Consider the following 18855-nt stretch of genomic DNA (forward strand, 5'->3'; position numbering starts at 1 on the left):
CTTCTGATCTGCCCTTATCCCTCTCAACTTGCAGATAAAAACTTATCATATTATGGTCACTACCTCCGAATGGCTCCTTTACTTCAAGATCACTTATCAAATCTTATCAAAAATGATAGAAGACAGGAGGGGGAGGGGTGGAACCTCTGGAGACAGCTTATCTACTGATGTCTACTATAAGCCTACTGACTCTATCTGGACTATTCCTCTTCTCACTCTGTCTCTTGCAAAAATGCCATCCCCTTCGCGCAATTCCTCTGTCTCCACCACATCTGCTCTCAGGATGAGGCTTTTCATTCCAGGATGAAGGAGATGTCCTCCTTTTTTAAAGAAAAGGGCTTCCCTTCCTCCACCATCAACTCTGCTCTCAAACGCATCTCCCCCATTTCACGCACATCAGCTCTCACTCCATCCTCCCACCATCCCACTAGGAATAGGGTTCCCCTTATCCTCACCTACCACCTCACCAGCCTCCGGGTCCAACATAGAATTCTCCGTAACTTCTGCCACCTCCAAGGGTATCCCACCACTAAGCACATCTTTCCCTCCCCCGCTCCCCCCCCCCGTGTCTCTGCTTTCAGCAGGGATCGCTCCCTACGCAACACCCTTGTCCATTCGTCCACCCATCCCTCCTCACCGATCTCCCTCCCAGCACTTATCCTTGTAAGTGGAACAAGTGCTACACATGCCCTTACACTTCCACCCTCACCACCATTCAGGGCCCCAGACAGTCCTTCCAGGTGAAGCAACATTTCACCTGTGAGTCGGCTGGGGTGATATACTGCGTCCGGTGCTCCCGATGCAGCCTTCTATATATTGGCGAGACCCGACACAGACTGGGAGACCATTTCGCTGAACACCTATGCTCTGTCCACCAGAGAAAGCAGGATCTCCCAGTGGCCACGTATTTTAATTCCACATCCCATTCCCATTCTGACATGTCTATCCACAGCCTCCTCTGCTGTAAAGATGAAGCCACACTCAGGTTGGAGGAACAACACCTTATATTCTGTCTGGGTAGCCTCCAACCTGATGGCATGAACATTGACTTCTCTAACTTCTGTTTTAATGCCCCATCCTCCCCTCGTACCCCAACCGTTATTTATATACACACATTCTTTCTCTCACTCTCCCTTTTCTCTCTCTGACTAGACCCCTTGCCCATCCTCTGGGTTTCTTCCCCCCCCTCCCCCTTTTCCTTCTCCCTGGGCCTCCTGTCCCATGATCCTCTCATATCCCTTTTGCCAATCAACTGTCCAGCTCTTGGCTCCATCCCTCCCCCTCCTGTCTTCTCCTATCTTTTCGGATCTCCCCCTCCCACTTTCAAATCTCCTACTAGCTCTTCTTTCAGTTAGTCCTGACAAAGGGTGTCAGCCCAAAATGTCCACTGTACCTCTTCCTAGAGATGCTGTCTGGCAATTTGCCTCTACTGTCTACTCTTTCAAATCCCTTAAAATACTTGGCTCTGTCTTCAGTCAGTCATCCCTCAGCTGTTGCACTATCGGATGCAGCATTTTCTTACAGGAGGATGTACTTTTAAGTACTCTATTGTCAAGTGCAGTGGAAGATCCTGAGATGTTGAAAGGTGCTATCTGAAAGCCAAACCACATTTCTCCCTTACTGTATCATCTAATTTGTGATTTTAAGAAATCGATGTACAGAAACTGCATTCAACAAACTTTATTTCAAATGGTTTAAAAAAAAGAGACAAGTGGTCTTTTTGGAAGTTTGCTCAAATAGCCAAAGTTGAATTTTGTGCTCATCCATGATCAAAAAGATAACATTCTCAATAAGCACATTCACAAATGCAGTGCCATATTAATCTGCAGTTGTAAGCAGTAAGGCTGTAGTAATTTTAATAAGCTTAGTTTGTGAAGTTTAATAATCAAACTGCCCTGAAACAATGCAACATATAGAAGAAATTTTGAACTTGAAATCGTAGGCTAGCACCCCTTGCAGCAGAAGTGAAACATTCAAAAATTCAATTTACTATCATATTGAAAGAATTATCAAATTATTTTCATTAATGCAACTGATTACCCATATCAGTGTCTTCTGAAACTTGCAAGAGTGGCCTTTTAAAATATTCTAAAGGCTTTTTAAAAAATCTTTTTTAAAAGACGCTTCATAGTGCGTTGAATCCTACAGCTACTTGTCCAACACTGTTCCCTCTAAGTTGCGCCAGTGTGCGGTAGCACATAACTGAAATGCTCCTGCACACACAGCCTTTGTTGTGGCTCAGCTGAAATATTCTTTAATATAATATTGATAAAATTTTGAAATTATGCTGATGACTTTGAAATCTTAATTAATTACAGGGCATTTAACAAATATACTGTGCTAATTATTATCGACAAATTTTGTACCAAAACCTTTACTTTGAAGTATTTGAAAGTTTCAACATATTTACATTGTCAGTGTTTCAGGTAAAAACACTGTTACAAAGTGTAGCAATAAACACAGAATGGAAGTCTCATTGTTAATAAGCTGAGCACCAATACCATTTAAGTTTTTAAAAATTTACGAAATGTAAAAGATTCTTTGTTGTACTGCATTTCATCATACCTTCAATTAATATAAAATCAAAAGATGGGATTTTTCAATTTTCATTCTAAATATTCATAGTATGCATATTGCAAAAAAAGTCATTTAAAGTGCTCCGCCATTTTCAGGCTGTGTAAAAATTTCCGGCTTCCAGCAATGGTGGGCCCACACAGCTGTTTAAAAAAAAAACTGAAGGAATGTTGGCCAGTTTTGGTCAGTGCACATCATTCTTAATTGACTTCGTTTTCCCAGGATACGGAAAGGGAAAATTATTCTAGTTCACATTCATTTTCCCTGACCAATGGTGGAAAACATTGTTGTCAACCCCACGTGGGAACAGGTTTAACCATAATGCCATCCTCCCTTCCCAGCAGTTGCTTCCCTCACTTCTTTACAGAGGTTGTCGTGTTAGAGCAAATGAAGAATGCCCAAAAACTTGATGGAAGTTGACTGGCAATAGTGAAACTACACTTCAGTGAAGAGGAAGTGAAACAGTGGAAATTGAAAAATAATTTGGCTTACAATGTTAAATCCCAAGTGGAGAAACCTCAAATTATGATTTAGGTTGCAAAAATAGTCATGAAATGTTAAGGAACAAATGTGCATTTTCTTCTTGCTGTTATCAATATGTTTGCTTCAAGAGAAAACAGAAATCGATAATCAACTTTTTTTTTAAAATCTTCGAAGTTTTGAAATACCTGCATGTGCTCATCTGATAAATAACAAAATGGGGCCTCATTTATCCTGCTACAAATCAAGCAACCATTAAAAAAAAATAACCTCACAAAAGAAACAATTTTTTTAATTTAAAAAACTAATACTTCCCTTGATTCTGCTGCTAATATAAAAAATTTGGTGTAAATATTTGGTTGGAGAAATTGCTAGATTATGCAAAATGAGACAAAAGACAATAATAATGAATCCAATATCATGTGAATTTAGAAACTAAAAAAAATTACAGAATAAGTATCATTATTACAAAAGAATGTTGATGAAGGGTACTGGAAAATCCAAAATGCATTATAGAAAATAACTGCCAAATGGTTACCTGTTTGTTAAAAATGGTAAAACTTATCAGTAAAAGGAAGAAATGTAAAAGTAAATGCTGAACCTCTACACAAAATACTAAGGTTGAAGAAAAGTAGTTCAAAGCTGGAACTCTTCCCCATCAGATTTATTCACTGAAACACACTGCTGATTTTCAAGAAAGATTCAAACATGAATCCACAGGTCAGAACCAAGGTAATTTACATTCTATCCTTCAGATAGTATGTAAATATTCATGCATCAATTAAAGAGTATAATACTGAATTTACAGATATCACAATACTGAAATGGACAGCATAGATGATAACCTGGGATAACACATCCACAAAATCAAACAAGCAGCCTACAAGCCATACCCAAAGTACAAGTAAAAAAGTTAGCCTTTGACTGAAAGACAAATCCTTCCACATTCAGTGGGTATTGCAAAGTCTCTAACATGGCCATAGATACCGTCTTCCCAATAAGCCTTAGTAATTGGGGGGGTGGGGGAATCTATTCTTATACTATCTGGGTTAGTACCTTTAGCTGGCTGTCACCCCATTTCCTTCCTCCAGTGTAATAGATACTATTTGTCACCATCTTCCTGTTCTCAGCCATAAAATACTTTAATATTATTTGTAATTTGTTCTGTTACAGATGGCAAACTCCACATATGTACTTTCCTTTGCAATGCACACAAATAAGTTATTACAGCAGTCTTAACTATTAAAGTCCAGGGGCATTTATCCCCTTGTAATAAAAAGTAACAAATTGGGATTTTTGGGACAAATGCTATACAACATGCTCCTTAAGTACATTAAATATTTGCCTCCCTTTTTCAGTAATATGTGGCAAATAATGTTATTCTGAATAAAGCTAAATATAAGCAAATAGTCAGCTCTTCAAGATGTTATGCCCATTTAATTCAAGTCTATACCTGGATTAAAAAATATTGAACAGAGCTATATGTAGTTCATTTCTACATTTAAAACACTTTCCCTCCTTGAAGAGAAATCTGTGGTCTACTAATTATGAAAGAGACAATTTTATGACAAAATAAATACCAGGACATTCTATAATATATAACTATTTATAAAACTATACAATTTTTTTTCCATGCACTGGGCTATATCTCTGCTTATTTGGTCCTGGCCATATCAGTTAAAAATTTATAGTCTGCTACAGATTTTAATAAAGGCTAAAGCCAAAATGTTATTGAAATTAATTGGAAGTCTGTTTTCACACCCATCTTCTGAAGCAGACACTAATTCAATCCCATACTGCTGTGCACTTGCTGTGTCAGGCACATCTTCAGCACCAAACTTGAAGCACAGTCTAAAAGCCATATACACCAAAAGGTATTCTGGATGTAAAGGAGCAAGGTACACTGAGCTACATATGCAGAGCCAAAAGACTTCTGCATTACCAACAACCATCCTCGGTTGCAGAAAAAGCAGTGCACCGTTAAGAAGTACCAAAATGGATGAGTTGCTTTGGAGTTCTAAACTGAATTTGTTTCAAGCACTCTTGGGGAAAAATAGTCTTAGGAGTAACTCTCATTTTCCTGCCAGGTTGTCATCCATTGTTTCTTGTCTTGTTTCTTGCTTAATTTTTCATCCTCAAAGGGTTGTCGTTCTTCTTTCCGGATTCGAACTGCGTGGTACCTTGGAACATTGTCTTCATAATGGGAACGTTTAAAAAATCCACACTGTAAATGTGCAAAATAGAATTAAAAGATTGTTTATAATACTGTATCCCTAGGAAAAGCTCTGGTACATGCAATCCTGCTGAATAATACCAAGATAGTTAATCACACCAGCAATTAATGTTGCAGCAATAATGCCAAACCTCTCATTAACCCACAGCCCTGCAAAACCCAAAGCAAAGAGAATCCTCAAGCTCTACTATTTTCTAAAGAATAAAAACATTATAACCTTCTTTAGAAAAGTGAAAAGAATTTTACTGCAGTTGAGTCAGCTAATTGGTCAGGAACAGCTCAACAGATTAGGTTTTATAATCAAAATTTCTCATATACACAGATGGGAATGTATTCAATTATAAAATTGTATAAAGTACCTTAAATTCTTCCCAAATTAAATTTTATGTAGTAGGACAATATTTAAGGGATGAATGCCAATAGATATTAGTAACAGAAGTTAATTTTTCCAAAATGGAAATGTTTTCTCCCCCTCCAGTACTGACTCTGGTAAACTGGATTTTGTAAGAAAAGATGAAAACCACAAATATCTTACTAATATCATTAAATAAATAGATATGTGATAACTCAAAGGCTTGGAACAGTTGTTCAGAAAAGACGTACAATTTAGAAGGCAACAAATTGACTATTTCAGGAAAAAAAGTACTTTTAAAATTAATTCTGACAGCTGGAACCTGTGGAAGAACAGTGTAACTTAAAGGGCAAGCGCCATATCCCAAACAAGATCCATGCAAAGGAAGTTACAGTGAAGTTGCATAAGCATTAAAAAGTTCCAAAATATTATGCCATTATCTTCAAATGGTTATAAACCATTTGTATTTGATCATTCTTCTTTGTGAAGAATGGCATTTTAAATTCAGGTACTATTAAGACCATAAGACATAGGAGCAGAATATTAGTAATTATTCATTAAAACCAGGAGGAGGAGGATGAGAGGAGACATGATAGAGGTGTACAAGTTATTAAGAAAAATAGATAGAGTGGACAGCCAGCGCCTCTTCCCCAGGGCACCACTGCTCAACACAAGAGGACATGGCTTTAAGGTAAGAGGTGGGAAGTTCAAGGGTGGCATTAGAGGAAGGTTTTTTTTTTACTAAGAGTTGGTGTGTGGAATGCACTGCCTGAGTCAGTGGTGGAGGGAGATACACTAGTGAAGTTTAAGAGACTACCAGACAGGTATATGGAGGAATTTAAGGTGGGGAGTTATGTGGGAGGCAGGATTTGAGGGTCAGCACAACATTGTGGGCCGAAGGGCCTGTACTGTGCTGTACTATTCTATGTTCCAATTGTACAGTTTAGAGTTGGGTATTCAAAATTGTTTCCCCATGTTCATTTAACAACAGAACAATTTATTTTTATAGTATCCACGCCCCAGTAGGTTTTGTTTTGGTGTTAATGCTGTCAATCTGTGAGACTGTCCCTTTGGAGGAATAGAAAGATGAAAGTGATACCAAGCTTCATATACCATGCTGCTCCAAGCTAAGAATCAGACCAATGGACTATTTACCAAACCAGTGACTGAAGCAAGTCAACATTACGCATCAGTAGTCAGTCTTTCTTTGTCAGATGGCTGAACATTGATCTCAGCCTTGTGATACCTGGCATCATATTGGGAATCTTTGCTTTTGCCGAAGAAACCAAACTACAAGATATAATTGTTTAATAATCAAGTTTTTTTTTTCTTAAAGCCACTTTTCAGTACACACTGTTGTTAGAAGTTGAACATTTACTGGAAATCTGTGCAATGTCACAGAAAATTTCAATTCAAAACAGAATACATTTTTAAAATACATTGTTTAAAACTAAAGAAGAGACGAAGTATGCACTGGCAATTCTATAATCACAAGTTCATAATAGGCAGACTCTAATTATTCATGACATTCTTTAAACCCATATGTTAGCTGAAATCTTATAATAATTAATTTACTTTGATGCAGAGTAGAATTCAGTCACGATCCAATGGTAAAGCTACTACTTTCACAGAGTGACATTCAGTACCAGGTTCGAAGCAAGCACAACATTCACATTTCTCAAATCAAAGTAGTTAAGTGACCACTTGCAACGTTCAAACAATACAGTCCAAGTCAGTGGAATGACTTTAATGAGGGCAAACAGTTTTAAAGTGAGATGTTGAATCAATACACGTATTGAGAAAATAGAAATCATGCTGAGGATGCTGCTGGCCTGTCAAAAATTTCCTTGAAAGAAATTGTAAGCCTCTTTCTCAAATCTTGGAAACCCATGCTGAAGACAGAGAACTTTGCAATTTTGACCCAACGACGACAAAGTGACACCATATTTTCAAGACTGGATGCCATGTGATGAAAGCAAAAAAAACTTGTATATTGATGCAAAAAAAAATCTGTGCTACCCAAGGTTCTCAGGACCCTGGTTTGGAAAGTGCTAGGGAAAAAAAATTCTCAGCAAGTCATTAATATGCTTCTTAAAGATACTATGTCCAGCAGCTACATCGTGCTGGTGGTGAAAGACTGATTGGTACAATCACCATCAGAAACAATCAAGTGGGCTTTTTTCTCTGAGGTGTTGTTGAACTTTGAGTATTCGAGTTCCAATTATCAAGGCAAATGCAAAGCATTCCATCATACTCTTTATTTGTCTGAGGGGCAAGAAGCATTTTTTGTAAAAAGTCAGCTCAATTATTGCCATCTTGTAAAAACTATTGTATTTACATGGCAAATACAGTTAAATTCCTGGTCAATGATGACTTCTCCTTCTCCAACACAGTACTGACCAGGTGTGCTAACATTACGGCATTCAAGTACAACTGGCCTTCCTGTTGGAGACGGCCACCGTCAGATGTGTGAGGAATTTTGAGGTACAGTACAGTAACTAGCCAAACAAGCCCACGCTGCCCAATTACACACGTGACCAAGCAACCTAATAGCCCATACGTCTTGGGAATGTGGGAGGAAACTGGATCACTGGAGGGAACCCATATGGTCATGGAAGGAGCATGCAAACTCCTCACAAACAGCAGTGGAACTGAACCTGAGTTTACTTCGGATGCAGGCAAACACATCCACATCTACTCTCAGAAGGTATTCCAAAGCTGCTGGGTGGAACGCATTTGGATTCGATTCACTTGTAACGAAGGAGTAGCAGTGCATTTCCTAATCAGTGCTTTGTATGGCTGGAGGAGAACCAGATGGCAGTTTGAGGAACCTCAGACAGAATTAAGCATTATGGAATCAGTGAACATCAGTAATTCTGTTATTTTGCTTTTAAGTTAGGACCACTCTTCGATAAATTTCTCTCTCTCTCTCATTACTATTCTGCACTGGAACAATTGAATGGGGGTATGGCAAGTTCCAGAGCACATTATCAACACTGCAGCTGAATGTTGTAGCTGTGCTATACTTCTACTGAATCCTTTACTCTCAGGGTGATATTAAGTGAAAGAATCTGGCTGGGCACCATCTTTTGGGATGGTCTAAACCTCCGAAAGGTAGCAGAATGCAGGATTGATGACTATGAGCCAAACCTCATGGATATGAAGGGTCAAGGCAAGTACCAGTTATCTTCAGATCCTTTCAAGTTGATTTGAATGTTGTTTTAGCTCTTTTAATTTTAAAAATTAATTGTCAAAAATCTCAATGACTGCTGATTTTAGAATATTTCTAAATATCAAAGACAGTCTGCTTTTGACAGCTACTAGTCAGGGGACACGGCTAAAGGCTGATTTATACTTGTGCGTCAAATGTACGGCGTAGCCGCGTACCCTACGCTGAACCCAATGCCGTAACCTAACACGCACCTCTCCCGGCGATGCAGACCACAACAACTGTGATTGGTCCGCTTGGTAGCATCGCATTTCCTCCTACGCTGCAATAGCTTCCTATTGGGCGACTGAATGGCAGGGAAGGAACTCTGGCTGCAATGCTTTCCATAAAGCTTTACAGACCTCCGAAATTATGGAGGACCCTGTGCTTGACTCCAGTTTGCAGCTAGCTGCTACAGCCTGTTGACTTCCACCTGAAGCTAAAACTCGAATGGTGACTGCCAATCTCTGAGTATACTGTGCGTACGCTGATGCGAGATAAATGGTTGGAGACGATGCACCAAATCGTCAAATCTACCTGCCGACATCCAAAAATATTTGAAATGCATTTCCTCGTCCATGTCTCTCAGTAGCCGGACAAGCACAGAAAATTCACCCTCCTTCAGTTTCAGTCGCCATTGTTTGAAGTTTGAGTTTCTTCGTGTTGAGTTTCAACAACAAAGAAACTCAACACAGTGGCACAGAAACCCCACCGCCAACTAGCGTTTTGGTGGTGAATTGCAGAGAGACGCAGACACACCAAAACATAAGTATAAGTGCTCACAACGGTGTAGCCCACTTGTGTAGGCTACAGCATAAGCTGGTACGCACAAGTGTAAATCAGCGTTAAGCTGTGTGCCACTGTTTCATTCAGCCATTTCATAACTCATTCCCCTAATCCTTTCGCTGCATGACAGAGTTTAAGTTGAAGGTCCAGCATGAGTTTTCACCATTGAATTTGGAACAGCACTTCCAGCAAATTCTCCTTGATGCAAATAAGTAAGGCAGGTGCCATTTTCTTCTTGGGTTAGAATTATGGGCTAGCATGGGCATATCCTAGGCCAAAATCAATTCCCATTTGCGGGTTAAATAACAGTCACTGGCTATTAAAAAGCAAACCATGTCCAACTAAGATAAATGCCAAAGTACATCACAAAGATTCCAGACAGATTGACCCAGTTGCAGTAACTGGGTTTTGGGTCTATGGGAATAAAAAGCTGGGTGCACTCACCTTCCATAATAAAAATATTAAAAGTGCCAGCAACAAAATTCCAACCAGGATGGCAACAAAAATGATCCACCAAGGAACTCCGAAGTAATGGCTCACTGTTTTTTCAGGAAACACTGTAACCCGTACCTAAAGAATATTTTTAAAAAGTTAAACACCATTAAAAATTCTCCTGTTTCATGCAGGGTCAACCAATTGAAAGATGCCTGTTCAAGAACATTGACAAAATTGTGGTCTGTGAGGATCAGTCATTAAGAAACAGGTAAATTCTTTCATGGATAGGTCTGGTCCTTGGGTTGAAATTCTTAAATTGGATAAAGGCCAATTATGATGGTATCAAAAAGTATCCGGCAAGTGTGGACTGGGACGGGTTGTCTGCTGACAAAGGCGTGCTTGGTAAGTGGGAGGCCTTCAAAAGTGAAATTTTGAGAGTACAGAGTTTGTATGTTCCTGTCAGAATAAAAGGCAAGAATAGCAGGTTTAGGGAACTTTAGAGATTTTGAAGGCCATGGTTAAGAGGAAGGAGATGCATAGTAGGTATAGGCAGCAAGGAGCAAAAGAGATACTCAAGTACAAGAAATGCAAGATAATGCTTCAAAATACAAGATTGTTTAATGTCATTTCCTGCACACAAGTGTAGAGTCTATAGAAGTGAGGCAAGGTAGCAGTGAAGTCATGGACCCTAAACAGATTACAGAGGAAGTGGTGTTTGCTGTCTTGAGGCACATTAGGGTGGATAAGTCTACGGGGCCTGACAATGTGTTCCGTCAGACCTTGTGGGAGGCTACTGCAGAAATTGCAGGGACCCTAGCCCAAGAGATTTAAAATATACTTATCCATGGGTGAGGTGTTGGAAGATTGGAGGATTGCCAGTGTTCTTCCAGTGTTCAAGAAAGGATCCAAGAACAAGCCTGGAAATTATAGGCCAGTGAGCCTGGCTACCAGCCCAGCTGGTAAAACATGCTGAAAAGTGGCAGATGGCATTTAACGCAGACAAGTGTGAAGTGTTGCACTTTGGAAGGGCAAACCAGAGTAAGACTTGCACGGTGAATGGTAGAGCACCAAGGAGTGCGGATCTGGGAATACAGATCCATAATTCCTTGAAAGTGGCGTCATAGGTAGACAGGGTTATAAAGAGAACTTTTGGCAAATTGGCTTTCACATATCAAAATACTGAGTACAGGAGATGGGATGTTATGTTGAAGTTGTACAAGATGTTGGTGAGGCATAACTTGGGAGTATTGTGTGTAATTCTGGTCACGGGACTACAGGATCAACAAAAGAGTACCGAGAAAATTTACAAGGATGTTGGCAGGACTTGAAGACCTGAGTTATAAAGAAAGTTTGAAAAAGTTAGGACTTTATTCCCTGGAGTTCAGATAATAAGGGGAGACTTGAAAGAGGTATACAAAATTATGAGGGATATAGATAGATTGAATGCAAGTAGGCCTTTTCCTCTGAAGTTGAGTGAGACTAGAACTGGAGGTCATGGATTAAGGGTGAAAGGTGAAATGTCTAAGAGGGACATGAGGGACAACTTCTTCATTCAGAGGGTGGTGAGAGTATGAAATAAGCTGCCAGCGGCAGTAGTGGATATGTGGTAGATTTCAATACTTGAGAAATTTGGATAGGCACATGGATGGGAGGGTTCTGGAGTGCTATGGTCTGGGTGCAGGCTGATGGGACCAGGAGACATAATAGTGTGGCAGGGTAGTCTTAAACAACTATGTGATATGTCTATTGAAACAATCTTCCAACAAGAGTAGCTGCAAAGAAATAACAACAACTTCAACATTTAAGTCTTCAACTTGAATTTTTTTTTGCAAATTATATTCTTTCTGGTGTCTATGAGTAAACACTTGTTAAAATCCTGTATCAGGTGAAGCCTCAGAGGGGATTAACTCTTAAAGCCTTCTTGCCATTATTTTCTGTTCTCTATTATTTAATAGAGGCCATTTGTTTAGACCAAGTTTAAAGAATATTTATTAAGATCCATTCCATTCTTGTACTGTTCAATAAAACAGTACAGACTCAGGAGATTCTCTTCAACAACATCCATAAAAGTCTAATTATTAAGAAAGTTTGAAAATATAGGAAAAAAAACAAATTACAGCAAGTATATATGTATATTAAACAATTACTTTAAAATAGGTAGTGCAAAAACAGAAATAGAAATTTATAAAATTAATGAGGTGGTGTTCATGGGTTCAATGTCCATTTAGGAATCAGATGGCAAAGGGGAAGAAGCTGTTCCTGAATCACTGAGTGTGTGCCCGCTGGCTTCTGCACCTCCTGCCTAATGGTAAGAACGAGAACAAGGCATATCCTGGATGGTGAGGGTCATCAGAAGGACGCTGACTATCTGAGGCATTGCACCTTGAAGATATGTAATCCCAATATGTAAGATAGCCTTGAAGATATCCAATATACAAGTGAAAAGGTCCTCTGTCTCTGGCTGTTTTTTAAGCTGCTCTTTAATCCTTAAAAATCTAGACTGTTCAACCACCTACATTAAATCATTGTTTATTAACCACTGCTCAGCCTTCAATGTACCTCAATAAATTTGGCAATTTACCCTAAATCTTCACTCTTCAGCCTCAGTTCTTAGGAATTATTCAGTTATTATGTGTAAACAGTAATTTTATCTAATGACATAAAATTGCATTCAAAATTAACTGGAGAAAATATTCTTTTCAAAAGTTATTCATGAACAACTTATGTTATAGTTTTATACTCAATTTATTCTTAATTACTACAATGAGTAGATTACCTTAGTTTCTGAATTCTTAACCACAATGTTTTTGGCCTTTGATTCAACAGTTATCATTGCTTTAACAATGATGTCAAGATAGTTCAGTTTGGAAAATTCCTGCAAAACAGAGTTAGATGCATACATAAGAATTGTAAAATAGTGTTTTTATAAAAGGTTAGTACACACTGATCATAGATCTACTTTTATATTTACCTCCAGGAAAGTAGTGTTCCATATTCGTGAATGCAAGACCAGAAATGCATTGCTATCGAGGCCTTTGAGGGGACACTTTATATTAACACATTTTGCACTCTGACTGTCGCCACATTCCTGAGGAATATAATTGCAAAAGGTCACTTTTGAAGCAGAAATAAAATATTCAAAAATAAGTTCTTAAAGTAACACTTGTACTCACCAGGGTTCTGTACTTTCTTTGAGAAGAAAATAAAGACGGCAATACTGGATTATTTTTATTGCTCTTGAGTTCCCTTCTCTTTCTTGTTTGACTCCGAATTCCCTACAACAAATTAACTGTGAGTATGCTGTGCAGATCACAAAATGCTCCATAAACTTATATACTACTAAAACTCTCATGCTGACCTCCAATTAGCGCAAACGCTGCATTACAGTGGCACTTTATTTGCCTAAATCCAGTTAAAATGCGCTAACTTATAGAATGCAGGCAAAGTTCAGGGTTATATATTCATATAAAATTGCTCATTCGCCAAAATAAACAGGCTCCCTTTTAACCCGAGACCTGATCAGCCAACATGGAAATCGGGACGCGACAGCCTGACGCATGCGCACGACCAGTCTCAGCAGCGACACCTACTGGAGCAAAAGGGCAGGGCAGCTCTATTTCGAGGGGTCACATTCTGCTCATCACCATCAGCATGTGCAGGATTGGGACAGATCTAACTGCCACCCATGAATAAGAGATAATTAAATCTTATTGTAGTGACATACTTCAAGACACCCATAAAACCCTTTGCTGCAGTCAAAAGACAGCGGTGGCTATATCACGTCCATTTAGGAGAGCGCCAACCACATCATCAACAATAATCAGGGGCTTCCGGTGAGCCACGAGGCAAGATGGCAGCACAGCACTGAGCGCTGAAATATAACCCTCCTTTTTCATGTTCTTTAGGGCTCATAGATGGCCTTAATACAAGGTTGAGTTGGAGAAAGATCTAACTAACAACATGACTTCAAAAAAAAAGATCCAAATTCAACCAGGAAACAAGATACCAGCAGACGACACCAAGCTAGCAATTCATCCAAGGAAATAGCTATGCTAATTAAGCAAACAACGGCAACAGAGATGGAATCGCTGCAAGAAACGGTAGCCCACATGCTAAAGGAGTTGCTGGAAAAGGCACTCGACCCCATACAGAAGCATATGGCAGAGAATGGAAACATTCTCCGGTCGTTAAAGGAGCAAGCGGACATTCACGCTAAAAAATTTTGTAGTCCTCAATAAAATAGACAACATTCAGGTTTGCTTAAGCAAGAATGAGAACATTACTAACTCCTGTCTTGCGGAGGTGTCTAAGATATGGAAGAAGTTAAATGACTTGGAGGACAGATCCAGGAGAAACAATGTGCGGCTGGTCAACTTACCGATAGGCACTGAGGGCGACGATCCAAGAGGTTACCTCCTGGAGATACTGCCTAATTGGATTCCAGCGCTCAAGAATTCCCACAGCACTCCGTTGGAGATCAATAGAGCATATAGGATCTTTTCCAACACCTCAAGACTGCGGACCATGGTTTTTAGGCTTCTATGGTACACCGACCAGCAGGCTATCCTGGAGGGCACAAGAAAAGCCAAACCTACTCTCCCTGATGGCACCCAGCTGCAGTTCGTCGCCGACTACAGCCCCGGCATGATGCAGGAACGGCAGGGATACAAGGAGATCTGTGCTAAGCTTCGACAGAAGGGAATTTCATATACCCGGCGATTTTGAGAGTGAATATCAAGGGCATGAAGATGTCGTTTAACTCGGCAGAGGAAGCGAAAGAAGCTCTGAAATCATCAATGCTGGGAGATATGAAAGAAGACCCTGGGCAAAGTCCACACGCTCCTCGGGAGGAGATAGAACTGCATTAAGAGCTCGGACCAGCCTGTATGCGCAACCTAACAGGCACGGGCAAGTTAACGGTTAATGTCCAAGGTGTGAAGTTTTCTGGTTATTCTTTTATTGGAAAGTCGTTCGTTGCACTTTTGTATTTAGTTAATTAAGAGGCCAATTTTTTTCTGACTATTGCAGGTCAGAGTTTTAAGGTGATATTCAATATACCCAAATGTAATACTTCAAGAATGAAGCTGAAAAACAGCAGTTTGTTCTGAATAACTTTAGAATGTTAAGTCTCCAGTAGACATGTTTACGTTCCTGGGCACCAGATAAGACGTCACTGGCGCCATCGCTAAGCGACTGTTTCTTGCAAGAGAGCTGTTGGGGTCTTGATTATGTGTTATACTATATTTGAGACGGAAACCGTTTTAATTACATAGGTTAACAGGTTTGTCCAGGGTTCTTTTTTCTTGTCTCTTTGATCTGATTGTCTATGAGAACTGCTTTGCCTTTCTAATTTATTGTTGCTAGAGGGGGGTGGTTAATGTTCAGTGTCTGACATTGCTAAGTGACACTCACCGATGTTACAAAGCAAAGGGTTGAATGGGAGGGGTGATGGGAAGAGGGGGGTGGGAAGTGGGTAACTCAGGGCTCCACCACCAACTTACAACAACAGATCCGGGGAAGATGAGCAATACAGATAGATTAGAAAATCTTACTATTGTATCATTCAATCTTAGGGGAATAAACTCTCCCCACAAGCGTTCAAAGGTTTTAGATTTCTTACGCAGAAAGAAAATAGATGTTGTGCTGTTACAGGAAACACATCTTAAACCTAATGACATTCCCAGGGTTCAAAACTGCTTTTATAAACCCGTTGTGGCATCAGCTGATGGTACTTGTATGAAAGGAGTTATGATAGTAACGAGACATAATATTAATGTTTCAATTGAAAGGACTGGCGCTGACAATAAAGGACGTCTAGCTTTTGCTGCACATCCATTCAGGATAAAAAAAAGTTGCATTCATTAGCCTATATGCCCCGACTATATTCGAGGTTGAATTTTTTCCCTCAATTACCTTACAATTACTGAAGTTAAGTGACTACCAACTATATGTTGGTTCAGACATGAATGCTTTGGTAAACATTAACCTCAATAAATCTTCCTCAACTATATCAAGCTTTCAAGAATCTGCTTCCAAAGCACTTATCCTTTTCCTAATGGATTTAAATTTAACTGATGCGTGGAGGGTGCATAATCCATCTGCTAAAGACTATACCTTCTTCTCTACAAGACATAAAACCTTCTCTCGGATAGATTACATTCTTATATCCTTTGGTCTGCTGCCTTTAGTACACTCAGTAGAATTTTTGCCCAGACATCTATCTGATCACAACCCAGTCATATCTACTTTTAATTATGGCAAAATTAAAAATAAGGCCACTAGGTGGAGATTTAACTCCACCCTTCTAAAAATCAACGAAGTTCTATCACAACTGAGAATAAAACTGACAGAATTTATAAATGTAAATAAAAATAGTGTCTCGGATGTGACAGGGCCTCCATCAAGGGTTCCTTATGAAATAACACCATATGGTTCAGTTCTCACCTACATAAAAGCCAGCTTCAAAAGATTTCCACCCTAGAAGAAGAATGTAAAGTTTTGGAGAATGATCTGAAAGGGAGATAACACCATTACAAAAGAAAACAAGCTCAAAACAAAACAAGCAGAATTAAATGATTACTAAGAAGCAGGGCAGAAGATATGATCCATATAACCAAACTTAAGTATTACGCAGAAGGCAGCAGACCGAGCCATCTTTTAGCTCTAACGCTCAAACAGCAGGAAGCTAAACGGTCTATACCAGTGATTAGATGTGCTAAACGTGGAGTAGTATCTTCAACAGAGGAAATAAACGAGACATTCAAGAATTACTTTAAAGAACTGTATACAAGTGGTTCAGTTCCTTCTGAGAATGACTTCACAGATTTTTTTTAGTTGTCATTAGAGGACATCAAAACTCTAGACTCTCCTATTACACTGGATGAGCTACTTAAAGCAGTCAAAGCTACAAATAAGGGCCTTACGCCAGGTAAAGATGGCATACCTGTGGAACTTTACCTAGCACTTTTGGATATTCTTGGACCAGTATGGTTAGAAACATTAAATTATGCTATTGGAAATGGTGCTTTCCATAGAGATCTAAACACAGCCCTGATCACAATTATACCTAAGCCCAGTAAGGACACCTTGGAGTGTGCCAATTACCGTACAATCTCCTTGATAAGTACCAACCTCAAGATATTTTCCAAAGTCTTAGCCAGTAGACTTGAGACAGTAGTTGGGAAAATAATTAGCCCAGATCAAACGGGCTTTATCAGGGGACGTCCCGCATCTGATAATATTCGCCAACTCTTACACATACTGAGTGCAACACATATAATCCCGCCTGCCTGTGGCCTGCTATTTCTAGATGCTGAAAAAACGTTCGATTGCCTTGAATGGTCATATCTTTGGAGAGTTCAAAAAGAATTGAAGTTTGGTGATTAATTTATCAATAGATTCAAACACTATATTGTAATCCTTCAGCTCAGATATAAGTGGGAGGAGGTTTCTCAGAGTTATTTGACATAGGACGGAGCACACGACAAGGGGACTCTTTGTCTCCTTTAATTTTTACTGTATCTATTGAACAGTTTGCAAATTTAATTAGAAACTCTCCTAAGATCTCCCATATTACAATAGGTAAAACATCACATTCAATATCACTTTACGTAGGTGTCACGCTAGTTTATATGGCAAATGTTCAACAAACTCTCCCCTATGTTTTAAAAACACTGGAGCAATTTGGATTTCTTTCAGGATACAAGGTTAATTTGTCAAAATCAGCACTGATGCTGATTAATACAGATAAAAGTAAGGTGTCTCTCCCTCCCCAGATTAAGGTTACAAATGAGGTCCTCTACTTGGGTATTAAAGTTAATACTTCCCTATCGTCTGTGGCTAAAACAAATTACTCCTTAATTTTGAAAAAAATAGAAGATATTAATAGATGGAGACAACTGCCAACATCAGTCCCAGCCTGTATATTGGTCATTAAAATAAACATCTTACCCCACATTAATTTTATCAGCTTAATGATCCCACTTGCACCTCCAGCAGGATGTTGGCAAAAACTGGACTCCTTACTACGATGCTATGTTTGGAACGGTAAACGACCCAATATAAAATGGTCAGCTCTACAATTCAAAAAGTCGGATGGGGGATTGGCATGTCCAAATTTTAAATTGTATCACTGGGCACTTGTATTAAAAAGTCTTTACTTTATACTTGGATGGAGGAGGGTAAAGTTTCATCATGGAAAAATATAGAACAAGAACTAATAGCACCAATAAGGTTGAAGGACTTTCTCCTTACAGGTATGTATACCAAAAAATCTGATTTGTATTACGGTCCAATTTTAACCCAGATGCTACAAGTGTTTAGAGCAGCAGAAAAATTCCTAAAATTTAAAAGCGTATGGTGCAAATCATCTCCATTATGGAACAATAATCATCTTCTATCTGGGGGGAAACTATTCACTAACAGAACTTGGGAGGATAAAGGTATTGCTACTCTTCAAGATATTAGTGGGGCAAGTACTATCCTTCGCTTTCAAGAACTGGCATCTCGATATAATATTCATAAACACTCTCTTTTCTTCTACTTTAGAGTAAGATCAGCTTGTAAAGCCTATGGGGTTCCCTGGGGGTCAGATTTAAAGGACCACCCCATTTTAAGTTGGATACAGAGTGCTCCAGGACAGATAGTGTCATATATCTATGATAAATTAAACTCCCAGAAATATATGCCCACATCAGGAATGAAAGCCTGGGATAGGGACATATCTGAATTGGGACTGGGATGCGATTTGGGATAATGCTACCGGTGCTTCAAAAAACCCAAATCATC

General features: G+C 39.2%; 1 protein-coding gene across 2 annotated transcripts in view; it reads right to left on the minus strand.

Moving 5' to 3' along the window:
- Positions 1-1463: 1463 nt before the first annotated feature.
- LOC134348583 (integrin alpha-6-like) overlaps positions 1464-18855 on the minus strand; it is a 114048-nt gene continuing 96656 nt past the window's right edge. The window contains exons 21-26 of one of the 2 annotated variants that reach the window (XM_063052178.1): positions 13242-13343; positions 13040-13156; positions 12845-12943; positions 10078-10203; positions 6795-6929; positions 5141-5278 (exon numbers count right to left, since the gene is read on the minus strand). In XM_063052178.1, the coding sequence (XP_062908248.1) occupies positions 6822-6929; positions 10078-10203; positions 12845-12943; positions 13040-13156; positions 13242-13343 (552 nt within the window). In that variant the 3' untranslated portion in view covers positions 5141-5278; positions 6795-6821. Of the gene's footprint in view, positions 5279-6794; positions 6930-10077; positions 10204-12844; positions 12944-13039; positions 13157-13241; positions 13344-18855 lie in introns of both variants that reach the window. The other variant, XM_063052177.1, reaches the window with a different exon arrangement.

The sequence above is a fragment of the Mobula hypostoma genome, chromosome 6 (genome assembly GCF_963921235.1).
Source record: "Mobula hypostoma chromosome 6, sMobHyp1.1, whole genome shotgun sequence".
NCBI classification, from domain to species: Eukaryota; Metazoa; Chordata; class Chondrichthyes; order Myliobatiformes; family Myliobatidae; genus Mobula; species Mobula hypostoma.